The sequence below is a fragment of the Manis javanica genome, chromosome 2, assembly GCF_040802235.1.
Source record: "Manis javanica isolate MJ-LG chromosome 2, MJ_LKY, whole genome shotgun sequence".
Classification (NCBI taxonomy): domain Eukaryota; kingdom Metazoa; phylum Chordata; class Mammalia; order Pholidota; family Manidae; genus Manis; species Manis javanica.
In genome coordinates, this window is record NC_133157.1 from 137,867,457 (window position 1) to 137,881,366 (window position 13,910).

Consider the following 13,910-nt stretch of genomic DNA (forward strand, 5'->3'; position numbering starts at 1 on the left):
TTTGACACATAATGAAATTTCTAAAATTTTACTTTGATTTCACAAATTGAATGAAAAAGTTATGTTAACTGATTTTCTAATTGAAACATTGATAGACAAATGATGTCATTTAATTGTGAAGTTCTGCTGATGAAGATAAATGAATATCAGTAGTTTTACTTTGTTACATGAACAAAAACTTGAAGTCCAAAATGGGCAGATTTGATTTAAAAGGGGAGTAATTTGATCTTAATAAAAATTTATGCTTATAGAATGACTTTAAATATATTTATTCACCTAAGTATATTATAAAAACTTTTTTGGACACTTTTTAAAAAGTAAGTGCTAATATTTCAAGTATCTGCTAATTTCTGCCTTTCTGTGTTTATGGGATTGGTGATGCTGTAGCTCCCATGGTGATGGGCAAACATCAAGAATCATCTTGCTCCATTATATATGCATTATCAACTTCTTGAGTTATTAGAATTCACTAACTTCTCACTATATTCTCACCTTCATTTTTTAACTTATTGTGGTTAACAGAATGTAATACAAAATTTAAAAGACACCAAACTTTAAAGTTTTTTTGTAGTTGCCCAATATACAAGATTTCCATCACATGAGAATTCAGATTGATGTCTATAAACCCATCAGAACTCCCCCTTATCCTCTATTTCCTGTGCATCTGTCATGCACATACTGTCTGTGATTTCCTCTGTTTCCCTGTTGACCCCTCTGACAGATTTGCCAACAGCTTAGTTCTTCTCAGCTCACATTCCAGGAGACAGGTTACAGCAGGCATGTCTGGCTCACAGACACAGAAATACTGAATACTGTCCTCACTGTGGGGGACCTAAGAAAACAAGCCATCTTTAGCCCCCTTGTCCAAGCATACTTAATATTATCAGCAAGGACCCTGCATGTTCCATTTGTACCAACCAGGAGCATGTTATGACCTCGTGTAAATGCTGGCCACCAAAGCCAAAGCCTGGTGCATGGAGATGCTTCTTGTAAAGGCACAGTCTTATTCCCTCACATGCCAACATGCTGAGCCTGCCCCTCTCTGAACAAATATTAGCCATTTTTTGTTCTATCTTAGGGAGCCATAAAGGATTGTCCTGATGGGGCTGTGTTGGCAAGATGATGAAGTGATTCAGGTCCAAGAATGGTGATTATCTGGGGATCTGGACTGAAGCTTGGGCAGCTTACTTGATCCCTCTGGCTCTGCCCATGTCTGATTCCAAGTGGACCAGTTACATCTTGCAAGAGTTTTAATGGGCCTGTCCTACCTCATGACTTCATGGGTAAACAAAATCCAAATAGATGTGCAGCTCTGACTACATGTGAATGTCCATCTCTCCCAGGCCCAATAGATGCCTGTAAAATGGTGCATAGCTTTGCTGTAGATGACAAAGCTTTACTGTGGAACTCAAGGAGATCCAGATTGTGATCTCCTACTAGGGCTTAACATAAATACCACAGAGCCTCTTTATCCAGAACAGACACCTCTGGTGCACAGGGTCTGACAGACTGTAACTGTTACAGTTAAACTTACTTATCTACTACCAGCTGGTAACCTCTGTTGCCATCTAGTTATCAAATAATCCATCTCCAAGATCTCATTATTGGGTGTGTAGGGAGGACAAATCCTGGCCCAAACAGGCTTAGAATTGCTTAGAGCTGCATCTGAGGCAGAGAAACAGGTCTGTTGGTTGGTGCTCTTAGGAAGTACACCTGCATAGAAAGAGAAAGTTAGGTTGAGGGAGAGGGAGATGCCGCCCCACATGGCAATTGTACCTTGTCACAACTAAGGGAAATGTAGGTTCTCTACAGAGTTAAACCATCAGGGGAACAAGGTTAGGACTTACACTCCAGTATCAGTCAGCATTTCAATACAGCAGGACTGCGGAAGAAGGACAGTGTAAAGATAAGATAGTTTTTTTTTCTCTGTTGAGTGTGGATCTGTGGAGAAAGCTGCATCAGGCATCACGTGTAGGGTGCAGAGTTGGAGGGAGGCAGTAAGCAGCGTGATAGAGAATATCATCATTTAAAGGGTTTGAACAAAATGAACAAAATAATGAATAAGTATGTCTCTTTAAAGGGTCTAAGTACTCAGTCAAAATTCTAGCTGTTCCCACTAATTCTATTCTTTCACTACTCGCTGCGCTTTTTATTCTGACTTTGGGGCATTACGTACCGAAAGCTTTATGCAGGAAACAGGAGAACCAAAAGGAAGTCATAGGAGCAGATGCAGAGGGAGAATGTCACATGACGTGACCTAGAACTAGGAGTGTACACAATATACCATGAATGGCAAAATCATTACAGGCGTTTATTGGGACATGTTTCCTCAAAATATGTAGGACTTATGCTTAAGATCAAATAAATGTTTAATTTTAAAACTAAATATAAAGATTTATTTTTTCATAGAAGCCTGCAGACAGGTCCATACTTAAATGTGAAAGAGGCAATATTTGTCTTTTGAAAGTTCTCTCCTCTACTTCCATATTCTCCCAATCATCACCATTACTACTTGTGTTCAGGAGCTTCCTGGCATCAAAATTTGCCATATTATACTGGAAAAATCCTACTAAACTAATTTAAACTAATAGAAAAATGATGACCCTGCAGTTTATAAAGCAATTGCATGAGCATTATCAGTACATTCATTTTCACAGTAATCCTTTCAAGTAGGTAGTCAAATATTATTACTTGTAATTGACTGTAGAATGTACTCAGGCTCTAATAAATAAGGAATCTTGACCAAAGTCATGTGGCTTTTAAGTAGGATGTAAAGGTTGGGTTATATTTCTATACTTAGAGCTCTGAGATCAGCATTTGTTTTTATTTCAATGCATTGCCAAAAAATGCATTATTTTTCCTGGGATATATGCACTACAATAGGGAAAATACCTTATTTTTGGTTATGGAAATGAGGCAAGTCTGTGGAGAAGATGGCACTGAAGTTAGATAATCAAGAGGTCCTTCTCATCTCATTCCATGCAGGCAACTAGTGCTGGTACCACTGTATAGTAACTCTACCAGAATTAAAAAATGGAGTCAAAAATTCACATATCTTTTCTAAGCTTTTGTGTATCTACATGGAGTCTCACTTTTCCAGTAAAATTCTACATGTATTTTATAAAGAACTTATTGCTACAGTTTGGGTTTGCTTTCTAGTCCTGATTAGAAAACTCTTGAGGCAAAAAATACTTGATCCTTCCATTCTTCATAAGCACCTTGCTCCTAAGAACATCACAATCTGTTAAATAAACACAGTCCACTCCCCATACACATCTCAACACTCTCCTATCCGACCACCTCAGAACCAGCTACAAGGACCCCACAGTTGCATTATTTAGCAATATAAATAGCATGTTATGAAAAGCAGTGGAGTGCACTCACCTTTACATCATTAATATTGTTAACATAGTTTCTATGTTTATCAGAATCTTGTAAACAAAACATTGGCATAAGAAACGATACCACCAAAGAGTTCTTGAATTATGCCATTTTTTAGGTTTGTGTAACTTTTACTAATATTTTCAGATTCAGGTTCCTCCAAATAGAACATAATGAATTCCTTTAACATTACCAATTCACATGATTTACCTGGACTGTTCTAACTACTCCTCTTAACTGACAAATCTTTCTGTCAATCATTATATTAACTACTTTACTCATAGCCACGGATTCATGCTTCATATTCCAAAAGGTCTCCAAACCTTTGTATGTCTCTAATATGAATTCTTATAGCCAAAGTGACTTTGTTACTCTATTTAAAATAATGAGCTTTTGAATCTTGTTTACTCTCTTGAAAGATTATCTAGTTGAAATAGAAAATTCTTGTTTTACACTATTACAACTTACAATATTATGAAATAAATTTATACTTGTAATTTGAGAATTGGGAAACCATTCATTTTACAGCTAAGTCAAGCTAGAAATAAAGTTTCTTGTCCAAAACCACACAGCTGGTCAATGTCAGGACCTGAGCTACTTAAGATGATATATTTTGACAGGCACCTTCCCTCCAGCCTTTATAAGCTTCTTTGTTCTAACATAGTTTTCTAATTTCATGTCCTTTCCCCCTTACCATTATATTATTTGCATTATTCTACATAATATGAGATTTTCATGAGCATTATCTTAATGTTATATATTCAAAATTTCCATTTTGTGATATTTAATAACAAAAAGGGATGTAATTATTTATTTTTCATATAATTTATTTTGTTACAGTTAATATCTAGGACTTGGATTTCTGGATCAAATAATATTAACATTTATGAAGCTTAAAATATGTTAACATTATTGCCCTAAAAAATTCATATTGTCGCTGGCAACTTTATGCAAATATTTGTTTCAATACAACCTTGTTAGCTTTAGTTATATTTTTGGTGATTTTACTAATTTAATGTCTGGAAAAAGTTATTTTAATACATTGGCTCTTCTTTATTATTAGTGAGATTAAATATGTTCTCATATTAATTAACAATAATAATGGTTTTTCCACTTTTTTGAATAACTTCTCTCTATAATATTATTTGCCTTTTTATTTATTAGGTGTTTAAGGTTGTCCTTAAAACTTACCATACTGCCTGCTATATACTGCTAAGTTTGTTACTTTTTTTTGTTTTGGTTAATAAATATTGTACATAGTGAATATGTAATTTTTTATTACTCCTAAATTTAGAACTCTTCTCAAAAGTTACTAAATATTCACTTATGTAATATCTTATAGTATTCCTATAATTTGGAGAAGTTAAATTATTTCACTTTTTAAAACATAAGAGTTTTTATTTAGAGGACATTTTGGGATAAAGGGTTAACTATTGTATTTTTTTCCAGAAAGTTAATTATCCTAGATAATTTTATTGTAAAGGATGATGTGTAATAATAGATTTTAAAAAACATTTAAGACAATTTGTAACGATTAACAGCCATTTCATATGTGTTTAGTGAATAAATAAAAAGTGAGCAACATTCTGTATTAATTTGTTAGACATTATTTTTCTATTACTGATAATTTTTTTATCCTTATTTTATCTATGATTTTTAAATAATCTATTATTTTTCCTATTTTATTATACTTCTAAAAGTGTGAGCTTTTTAATTAGCATTTACATTGATTGGATTCTGAAGACATATTGTTTTCAGAATGATTCAAAATTTTTTTTTATTGCAGTAGAACATATGTAATATAAAATTTCCCATCTTTTAGCTATTTTTGAATGTGCAATTCAGGGCATTCATTAATTCACACTGTTTCCAAAACTTTTCATTACCCCAATAGAAGAAACTCTGCAATCACTAAACAGTAACTCCCATTTTCCCCTCTCCACAGAAGAAATTTAAAAAAAAATGATCCAACTATATGAAGTCTAAAAGATGCTAACTTTAGGTCCTAGACAAAATCATGTAAAAGATGTTCTACACAAGTAATAACCAGAAGAGAGCTGGGTGGCTAAACTAATATGAGAAAAAATAGATATTAAGTCACTGTTACAAGAGGCGAAGAAAAGCATCTGTTACTAAGAGGATTAACTCAAGATTTAGCAGTAATAAACTTACATGTAGTAAACATCAGGGCCCCAAAATATATTAAGCAAATATTATCAGAATTGTAGCATTTGAGTTAGTTAATTAACACTTGTTAAATGGAGCACATGGTGCCAGATGCTGAGCTGAATTTCAATGACAGACTGCAAGAGAAACAGAAATACAGAAGTTCATTACTCACAAGTCCTGAAAGAAGGGCATGGTAAGCCTCAAGGGGCCACATGGGGAGATCAAGGCAGAGTAGGTAGAGAGAGACAGGAGCTGGGGCATACGCCTGTATTAGGGTCTGTGGTGCACTGCTTTGGGGCTTCCAGGCTAGGGTTGGATTGGTCTACTCAAACAAGAAAAGTGGGTCTTGTTAAACCTCCCAAGGGGGTTCTCATCAAATGAACACACAAGGCCCACAGGTGCAGGGAGGTAGGGGAGACTTCCAATCCCAAGGGCTGTCGGGGAAGTCCTATCAGGACCTTGCAGATGTTTGCAATTGCTGTCTAGAGCATGCACCTACCTGAGAGGGCTGGTGTCAGTTTAAGGTGCCTTCCTGCCACTTGGCCAAACTAAATGGATGCCGTGACAACAATACTATGGAATAGCTTAGCTAAACTCTTGCTGTGGAGGGAGAAACAGACAATTCTTCAACAGTAGTCAAAGGGCTTGATATTCCACTTTCAGTAACAGAATCAACAACCAGACCAAACACTGATAAAGAAATAGAGAATCTGAACAAAATTATAACCAACTATGTCTAACAGACATACAGAAACCACTCCAGCCAACAAGAACAGAATGTACACTTTTCTTAAGAGTGCATTGACCATTCTCCAGAATAGACCATATGTTAAAACAAGAGAAGTAGTAATACATTTCAAAAGATAGAAAGATGCAAAGTATTATTAAATACTTTATAAGTAGAGTATTAAGAAACAAAATTCACATATAAAATCATGTTTTTCTTCACATAGCTTTTATGTTTAAATGCATTATTGAATCATGTTAGTACCATCTAAAAAAGTTTAATAAACATACTATAATAACATATCTTAAATGAAAACCTCTCAAAATATACTCTGGGGTTATAGACAAAAAGTACAGGCTCTTATTTCATTTCTGTAAAATCTTTGGCCCATTCAATTATGAGAAAAACATTAGATAAATTCCAAAAGGGGACATTCTACAAAATACCTGACCAGTGTTCCTCAAATTGCCAAGGATAGTCTGGCAGAGAACTGAGACACTGTCACAGCCAAACAGGCCCTAAGGGAGGCATGATGCGTAAGTGTAATGTGGTGTCCTGGATGGGCTCCTGTACCAGAAAGAGACATTCAGTTAAAACTAAGAGAAGCTGAATAAATGGTAGACTTTAGTTAACAATAATGAGCCCATATTGGTTCATTGACTGACAATGTACCACATTAATGTAGAATATTAATAATAGTATAAACCATGTGGGGGGTATTATAGGGAAACTGTACTATCTTCTCAATTTTTCTCTAAATTAAAAAAAAATACATACTTCTCACCAGCAGAGAATCTTTGGACTTGTCAATGGGGTTCCTTGGCACTATGTTATGAAACAATAAGTGAATGATTACATTTTTAACTACTGCCTTTGTTCTTATGTAGATTTCATACTGTCTAAACTGGCTGCTGCAATATTGGAAGATGGCATTTAATCAGATAATCCTATGGACTGAGATATTATAAATACTATGACTTATGGGCCTAGTTCTATGAAGTGCTTATGATGCTTCCATCTTATGAGGATACCACATAAATTTTTGTCCTAATTACTCAAGCTGATCTTTCATTTTAACAAAGCTACAGAATATTTGAGCTTCAAGGAAAATCACTTAATCACTTCTATTGATTAAAAAACAGAGAGTAATAGATGTTTTTGCTTATTCAGTGCTGCAGACATGTTTTAAGTGAGCTTGTTTTTAAACAAGATACTCAAATTGATTCATGTGTATATATTTTTTGAAATAATTATATCATTAGTACAATACAAAAGTTATTTCTGGAAATCAAATGATATATTGAATACTAATTTATAGCCTGTAATGTGTATTTTAATTTCCTTTTTAATACTGGGGTATAGTGCTAACTTAATGTGATTAATTCCACTGCTTAAAACAGAACTATTCAGTAGTTTGAAGCAGACATTAATTGTATTGACGTGAGTATATTTCTCTTTTTCCCTTAGGCTGTACTGTGGAGGTATAAATTTTCTCAGCTTAAAGGTTCTTCAGATGATGGCAAGAGCAAAATCAAATTTTTGTTTCAGAATCCAGATACTAAACAAATTGAAGCAAAGGTAAGCCCAAATTTATCACATAAAATGTCTCTAACTTTATTAATGCCATTAAGAAGCAAAGGGGAGAAAATTAGGGGAACCAAAAATGGCAAAAACACACATTCTTGTTTACCTTGGAATATCCCTCATGGCCAAAAGAATAAATTCACTTTAAGATTTTAATGACAAATTTTCACTGAAAGGCACAACTTAAATTGCACAGAACTAATTGCATTTCTTAATCTTAATTCCATAAGAACTAGATTTATGTCACACTCAGATAACATTCTTGAAACTGCAACAGTCATTTTTGCGGTGGTTTCACATTCAAAATAATAATTTAAAATACTTTTAAAATTTGGATTTTATAATTATTTATATCCTCTTTGTATACAAGTACAAATCCCTAAAAAAATGTTTAAATCAATTCATTATTTATGAATTCCATCATTATGTTTTAAATTAAATTAACAAATGAACTTTTTTTGCTTTGCACATGCAAATTTTCAGTATTTTGAATTATATTAACTATGTTGTTTTAAGCTCATTAGAAAGGCCCACTACCTTTCTTTTTATGAATACATATAGTTGTAAATATTCAAAACCTGAATTATTTCTATTCTCCCAGAATGAAATTCACTATAACAATGTTTGGGTAAGAGTGAATTGTAAATTTATTATTCCAGTGTGGAGGAAAGGATAAATAACAAACACCAAGGTGAAAAATTAATTCCATGGAAATGCAAACCCCAATATAATGTTTCAACTATGGATTAAAATTACTATAATTCTGTTCCAGACCTGTACCTATCAAAGGCAGGGGTAAACATCTTAGCCTGGCACTGAAATCCTTCCCAGGAATGACCCTCTCCTCTAGTCTAGTGAGCATCCCTGTAACGCTGCCTATATTCAGAGCAGATGCTTTCACTCTCCTTTTACCCAGATGACTCCTTCCTTGTCTTATGTTTCTGCTCGTGCTTTTCTCTGCACTTTACTCCTTAGTGTTTTGTCCGAGCTTCTCTGAGAATACCCCATTCCTGTCTTACGTCTGTCCTTGGACCCATCTCACTAGGTCCTCCCACCCTGCAGTTTCTTTAAAGAAGGACTGTGACTCAGCTCCTTTTTACTCATTTTTCTAACACACTGGTGTTCACATGGTCTTGCCTTATTTGTGCCCCACCAGCTTAGACAAATGCCTTGGTGACTTCATTCACTCCCTTTCTTCAGCTTGCCTCAGACTTCTCAATTCTACCTTTCCATCATCGCCTTTTCCCTAAATATAGACGAGTTTGTGGAGCGGCCTTCTCTCCATCTCGCTACAGCCCCTCTTTTGCTCTTTGACTACACTACTGAGTGACAATGTCCTTTCAGCCAGCCAATTACAGTGCCCTTTAAATTGGTTTCGAGTGTTAAACAAAATGCATTACTATTGTCCAAAATTAATCTTTCCTTTTTGGTAGATTTCTCAACTTTGAAAACACTGGACATATTCTGACACTGGTGAATTATGTTACTGTTATCTCTATATATTCTTCTGGCTAATGTGGAACCTCCATCACTAGTTGCTGACAGCAGTACATTTGATAAGTTACTTCTCTTCTAATACTCTTTAATGTGCTAACAAATCCTAAGTTGACAACATAAATCAAAAAAGATAAATGCAATGAAATGGCAACAAACTATAATATTTAGTTTAATGCAACATATATGCAGCTAGTTATACTTTACTAGTTACTAGTTACCTGTCAGGTTCTAAATATTATGTACTCTTGTTACAGTGTTGTAAGGCAGTATTTTGTAAGTTCATTCATTTAAAGCTAGTTTCACAAGATATTAATTGAATGTGTTTCTTAAACTTAAAGACAGCAATTTTTGAATAGTAGGAAAAGCAGTTTCAAATGAGAGAGAATGACCACTGGTGAGTTACTGAACTTTTTTAAAGTCACCATCTCCTTCTATTTAAAATGAGAATAATAGTACTCCCATGATAATGTTGAAAATGCCAAAGTAAATAGGGAAACTATTTGATAACAAATGGCACTAACCAGTCAAAATTCAGCTCTATAATTGTCTGGCCATAGTGGTGTGTATCACCTCTGCTGACATCATAGAAACTGTACAAAAATTAAAACTAGCACAATTGATAACTATTTTACAACCTTCATAATTGCATCTAATGAGCAATAGTCAAAAGTACCATCACAGGAGAACAGCAAGGAGAACATCAGCATGTACTTTGGGACTCATGTATCAGAAGGTTGGTTGATTGCTAAAGGTGATGTCTTTTGAGGATTCAATGTTTCTTCTGTTAGAACATCACCTTAGTGGAAAGTTAGAATCAGATAGCCCTGAGGTAAAATTTCATCTTCATCAATTCTTAGCTATGTTCCTGGGGCAATTTATCACCAAATTATAACCACTTCCTTGCAGGAAAAATATAAGATTAAATATCCCCATTGCCTGGCACATAGAAGGCATTCAATAAATCACTGATGAATGATTTCATCTTTAAAGAACCTAGCATAATGACAGAGAAAGTATTTAAAAAATAGCAGCTATTATTATTAGGAGAAAAGTCAGTAAAGATGATTATTTAACATATATAAACTTGATATCCTTATTAAAATTAGGAAGTTCAAGTTTACAACCATAACCCATAACTGTCATTTATCAAATGCCTTGGACTTTTTCTGTGTCTGGTTAATTTCTATTCATTTTTAAAATTTCAATGTGGGAAGTTTGTCCTCAGTCTCTGTCTCCAAGTGAGGACCAGGAACTTCCCATACACATCATGTAACTCCTCTGTCTCTGTCTCTGTCTCTGTCTCTGTCTCTCTCTCTGTGCTGCTCTCTCCACATATATGTGCAACATAACATTGATGTACATCCTGAATGGCCATTGTTCACTAGTACACCTTCTCCACTAGCTCAAGGACTTTTGAACACAAAGAACATATCTTAGTATATTGTATTCCTAAGGCCTAGCCTCATGCTGTCTAAGAGCAGGCAAGTAGTAACAGTCTCTGTTTTGGTTTATTTAGTATTTCCTGGTACCATTATTTAGTACTCCCCCCAATCTCTTTTTAATCTAGGCAAATGAAATTCACCAAGTAAACATAATCTGAATGGGCTAAGAAAGTCCATGTCTAGGTGCATGTTGGACAAGCTGAAGAAGCATTTGACATTTAATATGTGTATAACTGTGGGTGGAATTGTTTATTCTGATTAACTATTGTTTTCTTTTCTTTTTTTGTCATCTTGGTTTCATTTATACTTTCCTTCAACAGAAATAAAATGCTATAGAAATATTTGTCTTAAGACATATCAGAAAAATGACTTCTGGTGAAAGCAAAAACAGTTACCAAGTCATCAGAGACAAAATTAAAGCTGTGTGAATTTAAAAGTACTTGTGAATTTATCCATAGGGAGTAAAATAATAATTTGTTAAAACATACTAGATCATTATTTTACAGTTGAGTATTGTAAGCACTTTTCTCAACATTTTATTATGGAAAATTTTCAAATGCATAGCATACTTAAAATAATTTCCAGAGAACACCCATATTCACACTAAATTCTACAATTCACATTTCACTATACTTCTTTATCACCCATCTATCCACCCATCCCTCTGTCCATCCACCAATCCATCTCATGTTGACACATTTTGAAGTAAATTGCAAACATTAGCATTTTTCAAAATGTTGTAGTTGTGAAATGTTGTCTTTGTCCCTCCCACTGTTTCCAAATTCCTCACCCATTGTGCTTTAAATTTATAGCTGTGTATGATCTTTGACAATTGCACATTCTTAATTGCACAATCTAAATAACAGGCTAATTAAATTTTACCTTTAGTGGAAAATAATCTCAATAACAAAAAATACCTAGTAAATGAGAACTGTATATTTTGGTCATAGATCTTGAAAATTTTGCATTATAAAAAAGTGAGTTGTATATATACAATTTTTGATGTCATTATTAAGCATATACAGCATGAAATCACTTGATATGACTAATAGTTTATAAATAAATATTTAACAAAACCAATATTTATCATATTCCTGAAATTATTTAGTCTTATAAAAGAGAAGAAACACTAAATATTTTTTCATAAAAAAATCAGTGACATAAAATCCCATAAATGTTTAATGAAAATTTAATTAATTTAGAAACATATGCTTTCTTATGACTAGATTAACTTGAAAAGATTAAAATGACAATGATTTCTACTTGCAATATGTTGAGAAATGTTTTGAAAACTACATGGTAAGAAATCTCAATGTACTTTTACAAGTACATTGTAAAACTTGCATGACCTTGGAAACTTTCCGTGAATGTTTTCTTATAATCAGTAATATTGTATGAGAAGATTATTTTTAGATTAAACATAAAGGACACTTTTGAGTAAAGATATGAAGACAATAAGTATTATCTCACTTGTCCTAACCTTAAGTAAATAAGACAAACTAAATGAATTTTAGTCACTAAAATTTAAATTCATATAATTCAGTTTATGTTTAAGTACCATTTATTATCTAATTTTTATAATAATCTGTTGCCCTGTAGTAGTAAGAATATGAATTTAATAGTTACTGAGCTCTGGTTTTAGCACATAACTATGATGTCTGCTGGCTGGGGTAAGTTATCCAAACTCAGCTTCAGCATCCTCCAATGTATGATGAAGATTATTAAATCCCATGGTTGTAAGACTAAGAGTACATGTGCTCTTAGACGACTTGAGAATACCAACATAGTTCTGTTACATGTTCAAAAATATCTAAATTGGAAGAAAGTGATAGGAAGAGAAAAGTAAAAAAAAGAATTTGTGTCAACAGCATAAAAGCCAGAAACATGGGATTAATTCACAGAGGAACCCATAACCCAAAACAGAGACAAGGAAGTACCGTGGAAGAGATTCTAGTGAACTTCTCCAAATAGGCAGTCCTAGTTAGTGGGGCTTGAGAGTGAACTCTAGCTCTACTGTCAGGGTAATCATTTGGAAATTCTCTGAGTCTGTGGGCTAGTCAATCCCTACTTTCTCATGTGCTAGTGCTGAGGTGGAGATTCTAAAGGGTTTATTCTCAAGATCACACTGTGAGTGTGGGTCAAGCTCTGAGTGCCCCAAGGATGTCTAGACACAGTGGGAGCCTCTCTTTATAAGACATTTTCGGTCATCCTCAGTCACAGAATTTGTCAGCTTCAGCAGTCATAAGATTAGCTCCCTTTAGTAGAATATGTAACCTCCTCTGAATGCTTAGAAAGACTTGCAGATAATTTTTTAAAACTTATGAAACATAATAAGTAGTGATTTTATGAACTATGAATATCATAATTAGAATAAGTTTTTCATAAAGTTTTATAGAATAAAAACTGTATTGCAGAATGGAAACAGCCAAACCAGACACTATTGCTGCAGTGATTCCCCCAAGATTCAGTAGAATAAAATATGGAAAATGCAAGATGAAAGACTGGTCTATGAGTCTACTGATGGGATAACTAGAATTTAAGATGAGTAGAGGTAAATGAAGAAGAGAAAAACAAGCAAAAGAGCTATGGAAAAATCCCCCTAAATTGAATATATAAATGAGTTTTCAGATTGAAAGAGAAAAACTGAGTTCTGATTAGTAGAGAAAACCAAACCATATCTAAAAATTTTCAAAATCCAAGGATAAAACGACAATTTAAATAACCAAAAGGGGATCATTACTAGATATGTGTCCCTGGTCTCATTGAAAGAAATAATTTAAAAACAGACACAAAAAGAGGCTGTGCATTAAGAGTCTATTTGGAAAACAAGATAATAGAAAATAGCAAAACTACACCCTGGAGTACTGGGATGTGGGCAGATCCAGAGGAAGTCACCCTGAGGGAACAATAGGGAACACTTTTATCTAAAGGGAGATGAATATTCACCAAGTGAAGTTAGATTTCAAAGGGAACAGGTTTAGTTCATTTGGAATTCCAGCTTGCTCTAGCCTCACAAGGGGCAAACTGAGCTTTGAATATATTTGGTCCCCACAGGAACTGTCTTGGCATGGGGAAGTGTAATTTTTATTATGCTAATGATGTAGAGGTGT

At 34.0% G+C, this 13,910-nt stretch overlaps 1 protein-coding gene across 1 annotated transcript in view; it reads left to right on the plus strand.

Annotated features, from left to right (window-relative positions):
- Positions 1-13,910, plus strand: part of SNTG1 (syntrophin gamma 1) — an 832,887-nt gene that overhangs the window by 782,682 nt on the left and 36,295 nt on the right. Inside the window, exon 18 of the mRNA XM_073229494.1 lies at positions 7,745-7,855. Coding sequence (XP_073085595.1) covers positions 7,745-7,855 — 111 coding nt within the window. The remainder of the gene's footprint in view (positions 1-7,744; positions 7,856-13,910) is intronic.